At 44.6% G+C, this 18,841-nt stretch overlaps 1 protein-coding gene across 1 annotated transcript; it reads right to left on the bottom strand.

Moving 5' to 3' along the window:
- Positions 1-1,349: 1,349 nt before the first annotated feature.
- lratb.1 (lecithin retinol acyltransferase b, tandem duplicate 1) lies at positions 1,350-12,166 on the bottom strand. The gene is made up of 20 exons (XM_068756123.1): positions 12,136-12,166; positions 11,144-11,244; positions 10,832-10,901; positions 10,290-10,420; positions 10,110-10,198; positions 9,882-9,981; positions 9,612-9,655; positions 9,317-9,394; positions 8,639-8,835; positions 7,390-7,454; positions 7,159-7,265; positions 6,965-7,067; positions 6,431-6,530; positions 5,435-5,474; positions 5,155-5,206; positions 4,798-4,906; positions 3,752-3,835; positions 3,330-3,447; positions 2,304-2,394; positions 1,350-1,788 (listed from the first exon to the last, which is right to left on the bottom strand). The coding sequence occupies exons 1-20, from the start codon at positions 12,164-12,166 to the stop codon at positions 1,714-1,716; spliced, it is 1,785 nt and encodes a 594-aa protein (XP_068612224.1). The 3' UTR covers positions 1,350-1,713.
- Positions 12,167-18,841: the final 6,675 nt, after the last annotated feature.

Genomic DNA, 18,841 nt, shown 5'->3' on the forward strand with positions numbered 1-18,841 from the left:
TGCAAAAGGAGATCGATCAGCCATCATTACAATTATTATCATCATCATAAGGCAGCTGTATATTTGAATATAGATAGAACTATAAAAAAAAAAACATGCACGTAAATGTGGCTTAGAAAAACACGATGGCCTCTTCTGTCCGTTCAGTCCCTGTTCAAAGAAACCGATTTGTCCTGTGATGAGCACGTCTCAGATGGTGTCAAGATGTCGGATGGAATTTGTTTACTCAATGATAATTCCTGCTAGTTCTGAAAGCTGTGTTTTGACCTGGATATTGCAGAAGTACACGATTCGGGTACGAGAGAACAGCCGAAATAGCAGCAGTCCAAGCGAAGGAAACCAGTAAACTGCTGGTTCTTCCCACATTTGAAATGATTTCAAACCTTATTAGAATGATCTATATCATATCAAAGAGTTGATTTCAAAGTTTGTTCCGTTCATGCAACTCTGCTTTGAATCACTTTATGGAAGGATGAATTTCCAACAATCCACAAACACACAAAGAGACAGCGCTTCATTGGTTAACAGCTTTCCTTGAGCTCTGAATGGAAAAAGGGGGTATGGGGGGGGGGCAGGCACAGCAAAAATGAATTCAGAGGGAATGAGTAAGAAGCATTTTTTCCTTTTAACTTGATGAGTGTAGAATTGGAGGTTTTGGGGGGAAAAGAAGGTGGGTGAGAGCGACTTTCAGAAGCTGTGGATTTACTGCTGCGGCTTCAGTCTGTTTGCAATTACAGCCTGCCTGCCTGCCTGCCTGCCTGCCGGCCCGGTGGAGAGGGACACCATTCCTACGGGGGCAGCAAACATCGGAGCCGGGTCCCGTTGAGGTGAACGAGCCGCAAGCAGGCGTCTGTGAAGTCTGACATCAGTGTCTTGCAGCTATGGCAGATATTTGTTTACCCTCCGAAGGAAACCCAAACCACCGCTCATACAGAGGTCAGGGCTAGCCCCCCCCCCCACGGCCCAAGGGTGGTACTGAGCTCAAGTCCACATTGTGACTATGTTTTCATTTACCCACCACGAATGTTCCCCAAAGCCACAACCGGTCTTTCACAGAAAGTCACAAAAGGCGACGCATTGATCTGATTATCCTCAGTGGTTTAGAAGACAGGGATTTATGGGAAAACAACAACAGCCTTGTTTTGGGTTCTGCATTATAGTGTAGTTCATAAAAGGGATGGTTGGTTATTGTTCTGAAGAGAATGCAGACAAAAGGGGTTTCATGTTTTTCTTCGTCTCGGACACTTTGAGACTTGACCGTGAAACTGTGTGGAAGGAGGGAAAATGTGATATAAAATAAAATAAAAAGACATTCGCATGCTCATTAATGATCCAAACTTGACTTCCATTCGAGAACATGTTTATTCTGCATCTCTTCGTTAACATTGCTCGGGTGATATTTCAGTTACAAATAGAGGCCAGCATCACCCAGTTACAACATGGATGACTTTAGGAGGTCGTCCTAATCATTAGAATTCAGCTAAGGGTTGAATTAAAACGGGAACATTGGGACCCGTAACCCTCCAATGAATGGGCAGATTCAACTTTGAGACAGATCCAATGCGCTTTGAAATTGTCAGAGACGCTACAAAAAAAAATCACAAGGTGGTTTTTAAAGATTCTTTTACAGCCATTTTCCTCAGATCACTGGTTTTCTCCTTCTTTAGTTGTCTCTCACTCACTCACACTCTCTCTCCTCTCTGTCTGTCTGTCTCACTCCACCAGTGTCTTGAGATCAGGCATTCCTTTCAGCTCTACGTCGAGCAGCATCTGACCGTAGGCTTTACCCTGAGAGAGAGAGAGAGAGAGAGAGAGAGAGGCAGAAGTGGTGTAAAAACTGCATTTGTTCTCACAGTGTAAACGTTTCCATCCAGTTTGTGAGGAGTTTTATTTGAAATACTGTGGATTCCAGCAAGGTGATAAAAAAAAAAGAGAAGAAAAACTTTACAGCCGCTTTGGAACAAAGGGTGGAGAGAAAGAGGAGGACAACATGGTTAAAGAGACGGAGGTGGACTCAGTGGTACAAAGTAATGTTTGGGGAGCAATCTGGAGCCGTTTGATTCAGTTTGAGCTGATTTTTGTAGAAACACAGAGACACGGATGATTAAAGTTATCAGAAAGAGGAAGAGGAAGACTCCAGACATGAGAAAGGGGAACAGAGAGGGACGCCTGTCTGTCTCTGTCCTCCGGGACATCAAACGTTTGACTGCGTGGACCCTCGCTTGATTGAAACGTCATCAATAACCTGATAGAATACGCTCAGTTAAACAATAACTGGCCGATGCTGCACAGGTGTGTTTTACCTGGGGGTCACTGCGCAGAGACGCCACCCCTCCCCCTCCCAGTGAACTCTGCAGGACAAAGTTGAGGCCGTGGATTCCCGGCAGTGTGTAGCTACGGGTGAGAAACACACACACACACACACACAAAAGATGCTTGTAACCATGACGACGCACATGTGAAACACACCAAGATCACCTGAACAGGTGGAAAATCATTTCACACACACACTTTCACAGATATCAAATTCAAATACGTCAGATATTTTCTCATAAATATCTTTTTTTTTTTTTATAATACTTCTAATTCCCAGGATTGCATTCATCCTTTAGCCACTCATCGTGGTTCAGATTGGAATCGACTTCCTGACTGATCTCGTTTCAGTAAAGGCGGAGGAGCTTCTCGCACTCTGTCCCTTCAGATTTGTAACATGTCACAGGGGGACATAACGTTCTTCTCATGTGGGGGGACAAAGTGGTTTGTGGACGAAGCAGGGTTAGCGGCTGAAAGCACGCCGCGTGTTTTACATCCGTTTTCCGGGGTTAAGGCTAACAGTCGTTATCCGTAAAAAGCTTTTGTGTCTGCGAGCCGTTTTAAGCGTGCGCCTGTTCGGCTTTAACGAGCGGCGGCGGCGCACTAATGAAGCATCTGTGGCGGCCCCGGAGGCGTTTCGGGGTGCGAGAGGAGATGCGGGTCGGTGAGGCTTGCAGCCTCCGCCTCTTCGCTGCACTAATCGTTAGCACACCGCGCCGTGAGTCATCGCTCACACACGCATGTTCGGACTTTTACCAGAATCCCACACCTGACTGACACTTCAGGATAATGACTTAAGGACGGGGCTTTGACTCACATCTGTTCACCTGCAGAGTCGACATCTGTTTTTTTTTTAATCTTTGGGCTAATTTGTGTCTCATTGCTAACGGCTAATGTCTGACTATCATTACATGAACCACATGATCATTACTGCATTCTCGCTTTCCCTCCCCCCCACTCTCTCTCTCTCTCTCTCTCACACACACACACACACACATGCTCTCTCTCTCGCTCACCGTGTGACAGCGTCCTTTAACCCAGGCTGGATGAGGTGGGAGAAGTATTCCTCCACCACAGAAGCAGTCAGGTGTTTCTTCAGGTAGGGGAAGAACAGGGGATGACGAGATACCACCCCTGATGAGAAACAGAGAAAGCTCTTATGCTCAGCCCAATAAAAAGTTTTTTTTTTTCTGTCCAATTAAAAATAAACTCAGCAATCCCACATTTACAGAACTTCCTGGAGCTCCACCAAACATGTTAATTCAGCAGGTTCTTATCGAACGCATGCACACATCCTCTCAAGTTGAATGGAAATGGATTCTTCACATGTTTAAATGCTGAAATTCAAATTCAGGAAGGACGTCTAGCGCCTTTAGCTAGCCCGCAGAGGTCCTTGGCTGTGCCACATCCTAACGATAGGCTGTGACGTGTTTCTCACCGATGTTAGCTGAATCTCCTTTGTCTCCACTCCGGGTATAGGCCAGCTCCTCCAGTCTGTAGCTGTGGGGTCCACTGAGCAGCTCTGGGTAGACAGCACAGACACTTTCATGTTTCACAACGTGTTACTTCGGTTCAGCAAACAGCCGTCAAACACAGAAACAGGGCCAGGTTTTTGACCCCCCTCCCCCCCTCCCAGTTGTTGTTCCCCTCTGCCACTCAAGTGAAGTCTGGAAGCATTTTAATTGTATACGAGGTGAGTTGGAATCGTGTTTAGTTACAAGTGTAATTGGTACAAAGTTGTGCAATTAAGATTTTTTTTGTTTTTTGAATGACTGGATTTATTCCTAGATGTGTTTTAATTCACTGTAATTGGAAGCAGCAGGAGTATTCACAAGTATGCAGGTACGCGTGTGTGTGTCTGAGGACTGAATGTAGTGTTAGTGAAAAGGTTTACGCTTGTGAGGAGACCACACACAGACATCTGAACTGTTTCCCACCAACCTATTTTTTGATGTTGGTGTGTTTCAGATCAGTGAACTTTCTTTATGTGCATTTTTTTTTTTTTTTGCAATTTAACTTCAGCTAAAACATTAACCATTAGCATTCTTTCTGGAAAAAGATGTGACTTTTTTTAAGAGCGTTTGTTTCTGTGCTGCTGCTATTTGGAGGTAAATGGTCATGTGTCGCCCTCTGCAGGTGAACGACTGGAACTTCACGCCTTTCCTGTATTGAATCAGTTACTGCGAAGAGGCTGCAGTGAAAATTTGATTTTGATCTCCTTTCCTTAACTTCAGTGTGTAGCTTTGAGACTGCTACACTTTAAAGTGGCCTGGAGTTCCCTGAAGGTCCATTCGAAATTAATTCAGTGCTAGAACATGAGTCTTGTCTCCTGGTACCAAATCAGCTTTGGGAGAACCCGTACCACACCGCAAAGACCTCACTCACCCATCGCAGAAAATTTCAGTCCTGTGGCTCCATCCAAAAGGTTTGGCTCCTCTCTAATATCTGAAATAAAGACACCACATGGTTGCGTCCTTTGTTTACCTGCGTCAGGTGCATCCTCTCTTGGAGTGGGAGGAGCACAATGCTCTGTTGCTTCAGGCCCCGCCCCCACGAGAGACTCCACCAGCTCTCCACTGACGTGAATGTCCACCTGCAGCGATATCAACAAAATATGTGAAGCAGTAATCAGGTCTCACTTGGAATATAATACCATAAAGATGTTTTTTTTTTTCTCCGCTTACTTTCACATTTAGCTAGTAAAGCAACATAACCTAGAAAAACAGTCTCTCTTAGTTCACAGTGTTTTATGTTTCATCCAAGTTCCACCGACTTTACTAGAGCACACAAAGTGCTGAAACTATTTTTTTTCTTCTCCTGGCAGCTCAAATCAAACTTTACCTTCAGCTGACATTTTGGGTGTAGAAAGAAAAACGGCTTGAGGACAGGAGAACTGAAAACAACAGAGAGAGAGAGAACGAATACTACATGAAACTAACTTCAGTCATCTTCATGCAGACCAGGGGTCGGCGACCTAAGGCACGCGTGGTTATTTATGTTTATGTAGAAAATTAAGAAGCTAAAAATATATATATATATATATATTGTTGTTTTAAAATGAGGATAACGTCAAATCTAAACTCATGGGGAATAAATGTACACGTTGAAATGAAAAACTCACACTCTTGGCCGTCCTCCAACAATGCCAGTCAGTCCGGGAGCTGTGAGTGTGGGAAAAGGTTGAAGTAAAAGTTTTCCGCTTCACCTTTAAAGCACACAAAGACATGCAATCCTAACAGTTCTACAGAGCGTAGCGTTAGCTAGCTGCTCTGCTTTCAGCAGCAGGAATCAGTCGGAGTCGTGTAGAGTTCACGCTGAGCGTGTGGTCGATTTGAACTTTTCACCGTAAACAAAAGTCTATCTGGTGGGAAGAGGAGGCAATGAACCTCCTTATCCCACAGCGCCACGGCCTGCAAGCTTCCAGAAGAAGACTGCCTCCTCTGTGGGAGCTGGTCACAGTCAAATGTATTGATGATGCCAGGATGAATGGATCTAATATGTTACATGAGGTCCAGTTAATACCTGGGACCGAATTAACAGGAAGTCAGAAAGCACAGCTCTGTTCTGTGTCGTGATTTAAAAGAGGAAATGTCACAACATTCGTCAGATGTGGAACCATCAAGTCGTTGTTCTTGTTGTTTTTTTGGCCCTTAATGGTTGGAAATCCCTCAGTTCTAAACATGTGGAAAAAAATAAACAACATTCCCGGACCCAGGGATTCTGATTTTTACTTTTACTTGAACATTTAGGCCAAGGGAGGCAAAGCTGAAACTCTTCTTCTGCTTGCTATTCTACTGCTGTGAACAGACGTGATTGGGCACACATTACAGGATATATACTACATATATTTTTTATAGTGTATATTTACATTGAGAAAAAGATAAATAAAGCGGCACAGAGAAGGAGTCAAGAAGAGGCTCGTTATTAAGCTGCAATATTGACATTTCTAGAGTCAACAGAGGCAAAACTTTTAACTTCAAGAGAGGACCAGAGCTCTGCAGCTGCTCACCAGCTCTGCTGCAGGCCGAAAGCGCACGTATATATAAATGTCTGTAAGTGAGATGCATTGTGGGCGGCAGAAGCAAGGCTTTGGCAAAAATGAAACGGGCACTCCTACCCATGCCAGTCCCGGCGGGGGCAATTTCTCTGGAAAAGAGTTCTAGAGCTTTCTTCTGTTTGTGGTGGACGGCCATCCAGATGACTGCCTCTCTGGAGCCCTGCAGACACACAAGAAACAAAACATACGTGGAAAGGTGGAGCGCTTGATTTCGTGGTTCTCTGGGGGACGTCCCAGGAGGAAAGGACGAGAGGGATGCCATGAGAGGGACCTCTAGAATATCCAGGTCTCTAAAAACACGAAAAGAGAGGCGAGACAGAGGATTAAAGAGGGGGGGGGGGATTACAAGCTGAATATGTACTAATATTTTGTGTCCTTACCTCTGCAAAGGAGCATTTGTTTTCACGCACCACTGCTTGTTTGTTTGTTTATTGATTTGAATACAGTATTTTAATATGTGCAGAGAAATCCTGTCCTCCAAATATTTCCTACGATACTGTACCTTTAAAGTTCTATCGCCAAATCAACTCGGTAAATAAATAAGGCTGGCGTGCTTGGAACAAACTGGCGCCAGCGCTGCTGCGCGTGCGCTACCTTGGTATGAGCGTGGGCGCCGTACGTGTCCTCGGCGCCGAGGACCTGGATGTTGACCGAACTGAAGTCGTCCAGCTCCAACTGCTTTAGCATGCGCCTCGTCCTGCGCACAAACAGAGTTGCAGCAAACAAAAAACAAAAAAACAAAACGAAAACCATTTGGAAGCCGCATCTCCACCCGGGATTTTACTCACCGTCTGACGATGCTGTCGGCGGTCCGCCGGGCCTTCTCTGCTGCTCTTGGTCCTCCGACCGGACACACTGCAGTCGTCCTGAATCCATCCATGTAGGTAGCGCACACCTGGTTCAGGTGGGGAGAGGAAGACTTAAACCGCATCTGATTTGGGTTTCAATTTAGGGAGATATATGGCAAAAATGGTTTCATGGCAAAATTAAAAATGACAAAAATCATTTTGACGTTTTACTTTGTAGTCATGGGATGGAGAGAAGCCTTTAGCCCCAGTCACTCTGACGGCGCCTCCTTCTACACCTAAAAGAGTTTTGAGGAAATGAAACAGCCATACTTTTCCATTGTTATTTTTATTCATCTATCATACTCAGCGAGACTTTTTTTGGGACAGCTGGTCAGTTCAACTCTAAAGAACTGAAAGACATTTTAAGTCAAGCCTGAAAAGCAAACGGGAGTCAAAGAAGTTGAAATGGAGCAGAAAGAAGCGCTAGCTCTCCCACCGCTGTGAGATTCTGCCATCCTTAAGCATTCAAGCAATATTTTGGAGTCCGACCTCTGTCCTCTCACATTCTTCCGACGCCATCGTCTCCCTTTAACCTCCTGTTGTCTCCTTGGATGTGCTGGAAAACATCCCGCAGCCTTTCACTCAGCCTAGTTAGAACCGGCCTCCAGACTCAGATAAGGTTCAGTCTCAGTTAAAACATAAAGCACGACTGGAAGAGCAGCGGTCAAGAAAAGGCTGAAGAGGCTTCAATTATACTGAAGAATTGACTTTTTTTTTTGGAGACAAACAGGAGCTTAAAGTTCACATCTCTTAAAAGAAGGAAATTCTACTCTGGTCCGGATCCTGATCCAGAACTTGTCTATCCTACACGAGACAAAAAAAAAATCACATGAATCTTAATGTAATACTTCATTTACAGAATTGCTAAATAAAAAATACAAAAAACAGCTTTTCTATTATTGGCAGGTCATTTAGGGAAACCTTTATGATGTGATCGTCTTTATATATTTGAAATGACATGAATGAATGCAATCATTTAACCAGCTGAATTCAAAACTTAGGAGATATTGAACTCACTCTGTACGAAAAGCATGACTACCCCCCCCCCCCTCTCCCAAAATAAATAATAATAATAATAATCCTCTCAGCTATGAAAAGAGTTTCTTATCTGTGAAAGAGAGTCGAGCAGAGGATCAGGGGGCGGTTCTGGAGTTCATGTGGCGGTTAGACGCTGCAGCGGAGCTCGAGATGGGTTCAATCTGGTGGGGTGGGTTGCTGTTTAGTTTTGACGGAGAGGAGTATCAATCACTAACTGCTGATTAAGAGCTTATCAGGGTTTATGGAAGAGTTCAATTGGGGTTTGTTTAAGGCTGCAAGATGGATGTTTAAAGGTTATGAAAACAGTCAACAGTTCAGCCTGTGGTCAATACCACTAAAGTCTGTGTGTGTGTGTGTGTGTGTGTGTGTGCGCGCGCGGCACCTGGTACTTCCTGGATGACCACCTGGCTGAAGTCACAGGTGACATCAGGCAGCAGGTATCGCCGCGGGTCTCCGATCTCGTACACCAGCTGCTCCGCCACGGTACCGAAGGAGACGAGGCCGCCAGTTTTGGGCGGTTTGGAGAGGATGAAGGAGCCGTCACTGGAGCACTCCACCACTGGGAAGCCCATGTTGTCCCTTAGGATAAAAAGAATAATCACATATTTGCTCTGAAGCACATCATATCCAGGGATCATGCTGGCATGAAACAAAATATTTTCCTTCGACTCATTTTTATTTTTGAATCAGCACCTGATTCTGAAAGTTCAGGAGAAGTATAAATAAATTAGTTCATTAATGCATGATGCAAAAGGAAACCAAACATGGTTCTGATCTAAACCAGAAGTCGGGATGATATCAAATAATTTACTGTGATTTAAGGTTCCTTCACTCCGAGTTTGAGTTAATGCTGAGTGACAAAAGGCTCATTTGTCAGTGAAGGAGACCTGGGACGTCCGATCACATTTAAAGGTCCGTCTGTAACCAACAGGTGGTAAAACTTGTCTCCTTGTCTGGGGACAACCTACAGGTTAAACCTCGTCTCAAAACCTGGACAAATCAGATTTTCAAAAACCTTTCACTGAGGCTGCAGACCTGTGTGGGAAGCCCCGAGTCTTACCAGTCCGGAACTTTGTGCCAGTCGGTGAAGATTCCTCCTGTACTCTGAGCTCCGCATTCAATCAGGTGGCCTGCGAGACTGACACGCCCACACACCATTTAACAAACATGAAGCAGGCGGAGTCTTGGACTACAGGACTGGTTGAAATGTCACAAACGAATGAATTTCAGCAAGTCAGTCAATAGGCAGGAGCTCCTTTCAGAGGATTTGATCAACTCATCGCTCTCCTATTCATCGGGCCGCAACAATATCGACGTGAAGCATATATTTGCTGTGTGTGTGTGTTTGTGTGTACCTCCCAGCCGCCAGCAGGTCGTAGTCCGTCCTCTCCCATCCAAACTGCACCAGATAACAATAATAATAGACATGAGTTATTGACCAGAGCCTCTTCATTAACACACGCAGGCAATCCAGACTGGGGGGGGGGGGGGGGGGGGCAGGTACAATCTAAAAAAGGAAAGATTCATATCTATCTGTCTTCGGGAAAAGTCAAAGCTACATTCAATGCATGCCAATACCTGGAATTAATGGCTGGGACAGATATACATATCTATATTGGACATACGGTGTGCATAAGCGGCGCTAAAGCGAGCGCACTGTCCACGCAGCGTCCAGTTACGATGATGTCTGCCCCTCGATCCAGGCAGTGACGGATAGGGAGAGCGCTGAGACAGAGAGGAAAAAGGGAGGTGAAAGCGTAAATTTAAAAACGTCAGAATTCCAGATTTTTTTACTTTCCTTGGTGTTATTTTAAGTAAAAGCACATAAAAATTGAAAGTCAGGGTGTTCGTACCCAAGATAAGCGTTCATACTATGGACAGTTTTGGGCAGCCGCTGTCTGCTGTGGCCGTCCGCCATCTTTACTTCAGACAGGCTGGTTTTCTGGGAAGAGGAAGGGAAAAGGAGAAGAAGGATAAGAGGTCAAGTGCCAAATACAAGCAAATGTGTGAATGTCATGTTCTTGAGGTCTTACGTGAGGCATGAGGTCGTCGCCGGTCACCACAGCAACCTTGAGGTCCAGGCCGGCCTTTTTAATGACTTCTTGAATGGCCTCAGCACAAGAAAGAGGGTTTACACCTCCTGCATTACTGATGACACGAATTCCTACAGAACGGGGGTCAGCAATTAGGTTCAGTACGCTTGAGAATGGTTTAGGGAACTGTCTGAAGAAAGAGCCTACTGCACATTATAAAAATGACCTATTAGACTCAGAACTGTAATAATTATTGAAAAGTGACAATTTCCCGAGAAATAGAAGCAAAAAATATATATATTACAATTTAAAAAATAAATAAATCCTGGGTCACTCACAAAAAAAAAAGAAAAGACTTTCTCAAGAAATAAATTAAAAATTAAAAATCCCCCCCCCAAAAAAACAGGCAAATAAAGGAGACAGCTCATCATGGAGGAGGTGGAAGAGCTCGTGACCGTTAACATGAAACCAGCAGGTGGCAGAACAAGTCATGTGAAGTGTCTGATGGCTTGAAAGTTACATTCCCCCGAGGAGTCGCTCACCTTTCCTGTGGATGTCGTTAATAAACGGAGCGAGAGCGACCTGGACGAAGTCTGGAGTGTAACCCAGATTCTACAAACAGACAGGAGCCACAATCATTTATCAGATCCTCACATATTAGAATAATGTCCTTCGTTCTTTCAACTCTTTTGCAAGAGGTCGTGACAGATGCCGTGACTGAACTAATTTGTCTTGGCAGCGTTTTCCGTGAACTAAAGGGAACCAGAAAATCAGCCTTTCAATTTGTTGCCAGACATCAACAATGAAGGGTGGAGTCACGCGGCCGGCAAAGACACAAACCTGCGGGGACTCACCGGCATCTTGGCCTTGGCAGCAGCGAGCAGTGACATCGTGATCTCGCTGAGGTAGTCGAACACCAGGAAGTCCAGCTTCCCGCCGTGGATCAACTGAGGCACTGGAGAAAAAACAAACACAAACACAGTCCATTGGACAAATAGTGGCTTGTTATTGGTACATCGGCCATTTGTAAAAACAAAAACAAAACATTTTGATGTCAATGAGAGTAAAAGTACAATAGCATGATGATGATGATGATGATGATGATGATCAGAATCAGAAAGTGGTTTATTGCAATTGTGACAATTTAAAACCGTTTATTGAATTTAAAACCGCGTTCACTTTTTATTGTCTGTATTTCTTTGCTGCTTTTACATTATGTACACTGCGTAAAGCGACTTTGAGTTTCCAGAAAAGCACTATATAAATAAAACGTATTATTATTATTATTGTCAATGAGGGTTCACAGACTAGGATTTTTTTCTCAACATGTAAACAGTTACTAAGTTACAAAAAAAAACATACAAGTACAGAACACATCACAAAAACAGCAGCATCAGGAGTGAATCCACAGATCTGTGTGTATTAGCAGCAGTAAAACGAATATAATGAGGTACTTTGGAGGAAAGTACCAACTGAATGATCTGATTCATCCATCTTCAATCGGATCGTCTCCAGCCGCTTTTATCCTGTGAGGCAGCAGCGACCCACTGCGCCGCCTTCACTGCTCACTAGTGAATGCTAAATGTGTTTCTGTAGATCCAATGAAATAATTGTAAAAAAAAAAATACACAAAGTGTACGCTGACTGTTTTTTTTTTTTTTTTTTATAACCTCCACTTTTTAAAGCAAATGGAAACGTGATGTTTCCCATTGGAATATTGACAGATGTCAAGCTCTTTTAGCATTTCTAATCTAATGCTAGAACGTTGTCGACACCGGACGCACCGCCGTAGCCTACCCGAGGTAGCCGTGTCCCCCCAGAACCCGGAGGCACAGCCGATCCGGACCGGGTTCGTCCGGGCAGAACTCGTGTAACATCTCGAGCTGCGTTTAATGTCGTGTGAAGTGCTTGGTGAACACTTAGCACACGAGCTAACTCGCCAAGTCGTGAAGTTAAAACTCAAACTGACGCACTTTCCCGAGGTTCTGTGACGGAGGAGACGTAGGAAATTAGACGTCATAATAATTAAATGTATTTAAAGCGAAAGAAAATGAGCGAAGAGAGCAGACTGAGTTCAAAGGTACACCGTTCCATCCTTTAAAACAGTCCGACTGGAAACACGTCATGGAATCTTTTCACTTTGGATCCGTGACTCTAAATTATTATTATTATCACACAGTGAAAATGCAAAGTCAGTAACACGCTTTATAGTTCATGCATCATCTCTCAAACGAACTTAAAACATGTGAAATGGCCGAAAATAATGTCCCAATATCATTTTTCTTCCACATTAAAAAAAACCCATTTATATTTATGGTCTGAAAGAAGTGATTGAGATGTATAAGGCTAAAAACTCCTCTGTATTGGTGGGCTTCATCGATGCCTCTAAGGCATTTGACCGTGTGAGCCATCGGAAGCTGTTCCTGAAGCTGAGGGAGAGAGGTGTGCCAAACTGTCTCCTTAGAATCCTGGCATATTGGTATGCAAATCAGACCATGCAGGTTAGGTGGGGTAATGTGGTCTCTCCTCCTTTTACTGTGGGGAACGGTGTCCGCCAGGGTGGGCTTCTTTCGCCGGTACTTTTTAACTTCTACATGCATGATCTCTCTGTGCAGCTCAACAGCTGTAACACTGGATGTGTGCTTGGTGACACCTTGATCAATCACTTCACGTATGCTGACGACCTGGCCATATTGTCACCGAGCAGTGCTGGCTTCCAGCAGCTCCTGGACATATGCACTGGCTATGGTATCAGGTTTGATGTAAAGTATAATGCCAAGAAGAGTGCCGTCATGGTCTGCAGAACCAGAGAGGATAAGGGTTTGGACTTCCCAAGATTTTATCTGTCAGGGCAAGTGCTGTCTGTCTGCAGCAGAACTAAATATCTGGGCCACATCATCAACGACCAGCTGGGAGATGATGATGACATGTATAGACAGCGGCGGATGCTGTATGCGCAGGCTAACATGCTAAAGAAGAAATTTAGTTTTTGCTCTGAAGCGGTCAAAGTCACCCTCTTCAGGGCCTTTTGTACGCCACTCCATACTGCCCCCTTGTGGATTAAGTACAAACAGGCCAGCATGCAGAAGTTGAGGGTGGCACACAATGACTGCATGCGGATACTTCTCAGGAAGCCAAGATGGTCCAGCGCCAGTGAGATGTTCTGTGTTGTCGGGGTTAACACCCTTAATGCTCAGCTGAGGCACCTGTCATACAGGTTTATATGTCGGCTGCATGACTCAGGGAATGACATCATCAGAACACTGACTCAGCCAAGCCTAAGTGCTGTGAAGTTTAACTCGGGTATTTGGTGTCATTGGTACCTGATGTTATTATAGGATTACTGTGTTTACTGTGTAAACGTTGTAAATGTTATGTGTGCTTTTTAATTGGACCATTGTGTCTGCAATAAAGATTTTGATATTCAGTTAATAATTGTTGATGATGATGATGAATATATTTATTAGATAGAATGTTAGAGTACAAGTACAGTCACACTGTAGCATGTATTACAGTACAAATACAGTCAAACATAACCTGTCTAAGAGGAGCATTTCAAAAAAGCCCTTGCAGTCTTGTTTCCGTTGAAAGTCCTTGGTACATAAATCATGTTTTAGTGTACACTACACAAAAAAGCAATGGCATCTGTTCTTTATTCCATGACAGTTTCTGAGTATGCGTGTGCGCTCACACGCATAACTTTGGCAAAGAACTGTGTTTTCTATTTTTAATCATTAAGGTTACAAAGTATCACTGGAGAACTATTGTGCCTTGAGGCAGGTATGTACCCGAGCAAGAATCCCATTGGTTGAAGATGTGTTATCTCTCATCCAAGAGATGCCCCCCCCCCCCCCCCCCCCTCCCTCTCAGGTGAGATGTTAATGTTGAGCTGCACCTAACGCGACTCAACCCAACTCAACTTCATTTATGAAGCACTTTAATCAACCAAAATCTGAAGCAAAGTGCTGAACATAAATAATAATAAAAACAGAAAGAGGTTCTAGAGCAGGGGTCCCCAAACTTTTTCCCTTCTCTGATGGAGGGCCGGGGTCAGTTTGTACAGGAAAAGTGTGATGATGGCAGGGGTGCCTAAACATTTAGGGACCGAATGCGGAGGCAGGCTGTAGTTTAGGGTTCATCTCACCATCACAACTACACACAGTGACATGAATCAAGTGTCACACACGCAATGCCTCTCACACCCAAACTCAGTCTCTCTCCAGCATTATCACGAAGTGCAGAGGCGAAGAACGACTGGATCAATCAGCTGATCCAATACAGCTGCAGAGGACCAAACAACAAACCTCAGATTATTGTAAAAAACCTGAATGCTGCACGCCCTGGTTTCGAACCCAGGATCTTCCGGCAGGGAGTCAAGCGCACTACCCACTACACCACCTAGATGTCACCCTATCAGGCATTAGGATAAATAGACAGTAGCATTGTTGACTTTAGACCAGGGGCACTGGTTTTGAATCCAGTACGACGTCACCTGGTCTGAGACACGCCCACTCCACATAACACAAAAGGAAAAAGCACAACACAACAACATAGCAACACAGAACATAACAACACGCTGTGGTCTGAGATATCAACTTATTATTTGACAGGTACGACTTTAGTAATACCTCAAGTTTCCTCACCTGTACGGTGGCGTAGTCGGTAGGGTTACCGACTCACAGCCGGAGGAACTGGGTTCGCATCCAACTGTGGGAGTGGGGGTGGAGTAGGGGCGGCAGGGTAGGCCCAGGGCCTTACCTGGGCGGAGTGAACTGGGCCACTGGTCCACTCCGCTCAGGTGTGCCCTGGACCTGCCCTGTTGCCCCTGCTCCATCTCATTCCCGTAGTGGGATTCGATACCGGGGCCGTTTTGCCCCCCTCAACAATGCTGCCAACCATGCCACCGTGGAGGTGAGGAAACCCGCCCTGTTATTACGAAGTAATTACTACGTAATAAGTTGATATTACAGAACATTGGAACATTAACTTTCTGGCCGTATGTGACCACCATTAAAAATGAAAGGGAGGCTACTCATGTTGTATGGAAAGGAAAATAAGTACATTTTATTTTGGGTCTCTGGCATTGTTCAGGGGGCCAGGCCAAATGTGGAAATGGGCCTGTTGGGGTTCAGGGTTGTTTTGGTTTTTTCCCTCTCCCTCTCTTTCTTGACAGTGGGCGTGGCAGAGAACGGAGCGGCAGTAACAGACGCACCTGGAACCCATCATCCCCATTATCCCACTGCTTAAAATCCCTCCGTCTCCACCGTCAGTTACCAGATCACCTGAATGCCTCCCGTGCGTGTTTCTCGGTCCAGTTCCCGTTCCAGTCCCTGCGTTTTTGGAAGAAGTCGTTCCGTTCTCTGCCAGTTACCGGAACCGGCTGAGTATTTTGGTTTTGTTTGTTGGAGTTTATTTCCCAACCAGCTGTTGTTTCTGCACTTTTGTTTGGCTGCGATTTTGTGTTGGTTTCTTACTCGGACGTTCCAGCCCGTCCACCCCTCAGTACAGTTTAGACTGAGTGTTTTGTGTTTTGGGAACAATTAAAGACTCTATTTTGGTTTCCCAACTCTGTCTCCGCATTTTTGGGGTCTTGCTCTGCTCCTTGGCCCTACGGGACACAACAGGGCCGGATCCGGCCCACGGGCCGTAGTTTGGGGACCCCTGTTCTAGAGAAACGACTGGCATGTCTGGCAGATATGCGTCAACATTTTAATGACCTGAACACACAAATGCAAGGCAGAAAAGAAAACACGTTCACAAGTAAAAATAAACTTGCCGGTAGATGGATTTCGTTCAAAGGTGCAGCTTTGGCAATAAGATGCGGAAAGTACAAACCAAAAATGTTTTCAGACACACCCAGAATTGGCAGGTTGTCAAAAGTGTTACACAGCAGATAAACATCTGCAAACTCTTCAACAGAATTTGTCATGATTTTTTTTTCACTTAATTTTCCACTGATTGCTCCGATTGGGTTCAGAACCCATACAGATCAACATCATTTGGAAAGGACAGGAATTTGCAGGGCGGCATGGCGGCATAGTGGTTAGCGCTGTCGCCTCACAGTAAGAAGGTTTGGGGTCCTATCTGTGCGGAGTTTGTATGTTCTCCCCGAGTCCGTGCGAGTTTTCTCAGGATTCTCCGGTCTCCTCCCACCTCCAAAAACATGCGATTTAGACCCTGCCCTGCTGATCTCCCATTGCAAACTACCTCCACAGTTTATACGTTTTCCCTGCTCATCCATGACCATAAGATTTGCATATTGTACATTTTGTTTGGCAGCATTTTTGATTTCTGTTTCTCCATCACCTGCCCGCTGTTTAGTGTCAGTATTTTGTTTTGTTGTTGTGGCAGTATTTAGTGTTAGGACTTCAGGTACCTCGGGTCAACAGTGCAGAGTGATGGAGAGAATGTGGAAAGAAGGTGAAGAATTGTGTGCAGGCAGGCTGGAATGGGTGGAAGAAAGTATCAGGTGTGTTCTGTGATAGGAGCGTGTCAGCGAGGATGAAGGGAAAGGTCTACAAGACAGTGGTGAGGACAGCCATGATGGACGGCTTAGAGACAGTGTCTCTGAGGAAAAGACAGGAGGCGGAGCTAGAAGTGGAGGAGATGAAGATGCTGAGGTTCTCCTTGGGAGCACCAGGTTGGATAGGATTAGAAATGAGACAATAAGAGGGACATTGAAGGTTAGACGTTTTGGAGACAAGGTCAGAGAGACCAGACTTTGATGGTTTGGACATGTCCAGAGGAGAGACAGGGACTATATCGGTAGAAGGATGCTGAGGGTGGAACTGCCAGGGAACAGGGCTAGAGGTCGACCCAGGAGAAGATACATGGACGTAGTGAGGGAGGACATGAGAGTGGCTGGTGTTGGGGAGGACGATACAAAGGACAGGGTCAAGTGGAGAAGGTCGATTCGCTGTGGCCACTCCATACGGGACAAGCCGAAAGTACAGTCGTATTTTTTCCTGGCCCTCAGCCAGTCCAAACTTTAGTTGTTTTTAGCATCGTGTGTTTTAGTTTCTGTGTTTCTCTGCGCATATTTGTCTAAAGCCGTTTCGAACTTTTATTCCTTGCCGCCGCCTCTGCATCCTGGGGTCCACCAGCTCGATCATCTCGGCCGGGTTGATTAAAAAGAGGGCACAGAGGGACAAAATAGTTCAGCTATCGGCCCACGCCTTCTTATATCATAATCCCATTTTAAACGTCACAAGTGGTTACATGCTCATTTATCACTTACAAAGGAGTCTGTTGGCTATCACTCGACACTGTAGGGACGTACTCAACCGGGAATTCTGCGCGTCTAGTTTATGAGCTGTCTCTCAGGCATCCAGTTTGGCATAGAGTATGTTCTGTGTAAGGGGCCAAAACATCTAGGAGCCACTCTCGTATGACTGGTTTGTGGCTTCGCTGAAGCAAGACTGAAGAGAGATGTCAATGGGCCACGCCCTAGCATGCTGTCAAACAGCTGTCAACTCGCAACTGCATTAGACTCGCCTGCTGTTTATTATTGACCTGGTGGGGTGTCACTTTCTGCCAAGTTTCTCAAAGATAATAACATTTAATAATATATATATATATTAATCATCTGAATAATACAATACAAAGTTATAACTCACAGAATATGTGGGAAAAGCGTACAAGAAATGGCTGTGGAGGATTTTGTCTCCACCCTCCATACCTTCTCACATTCAGTCAAGAGCAATATAACAAAACAGGGAGGTAAAACGAAAGTAGCATTCCTCCAACACAGGACGAGAGCAAGAGGAAAAATCATTCTACCGCCTGAATACTTTCCAGACCGTCAGCTTCATCGTGTGTCTGCAAACTTTTCAGAAGGTAAGACAACTTGCGCCCTCCTCATCAATCTCTTCTTCTCAACACACCTTTAACTGATTTTATCGCATGTTGAAAAAAAAATCGTATGGAGGACATTTATATTAAGCAGTAACACCAATTATGTTTGACTGATCCATTAATTTTCAATTTCAAATGTAGAGAAATCATTAAAACACAATATTTTGCATCTGGTTTGGTTCTGTCCGACCAAATTGAATTGAATTTAAAGGTTAAATCAGATGACACTAACATTATATTCTACGGTAGTGATTGTCAAAATGAACTTGCAAGCACTGATGAACTAAGTAAACTGGAAAAGGTGGATGGATAATAATAAATGATCACTGATCGTAAATGAGACGAAGGCAATGATGTATGGAAACCTTTAAACCAATTCAGAACTACACAGACAATGATTGATCGAGTTCAAATTGAATATAAAATGACATTTTTAGGAGTTATAATGGACAGTAAATTATCATGGAAAGACCAAAGATTTACCAAAAGGCCTCTCAATAACAAATCAAGTGAAACCATACCTTCATGAAATTGAACTCAGTACTTATACTTTGCATACTGCTCCTTTGTGCTCCCATATTTCACATATTGTATTAACATGTGTGTGTGTGTGGGGGGGGGGGGGGGGGGGCATTCACCAATGCGCCATTAATCCATGAGTCATATTACAGAAGCGAGCGCTGCGGATCATACTCAAG

Source organism: Brachionichthys hirsutus, chromosome 23 (assembly GCF_040956055.1).
Source record: "Brachionichthys hirsutus isolate HB-005 chromosome 23, CSIRO-AGI_Bhir_v1, whole genome shotgun sequence".
Classification (NCBI taxonomy): Eukaryota; Metazoa; Chordata; class Actinopteri; order Lophiiformes; family Brachionichthyidae; genus Brachionichthys; species Brachionichthys hirsutus.

Coding starts and splice junctions, on each gene's coding strand:
- lratb.1 (XM_068756123.1), bottom strand. CDS start 12,166: ATGTTACACGAGTTCTGCCCGGACGAACCCG. Junction 6,531..6,964: donor GCGCCCACGCTCATACCAAG/GTAGCGCACGCG, acceptor GTGTGTCTGCAG/GGCTCCAGAGAGGCAGTCAT. Junction 5,475..6,430: donor CCCCGCCGGGACTGGCATGG/GTAGGAGTGCCC, acceptor CCACACTCACAG/CTCCCGGACTGACTGGCATT.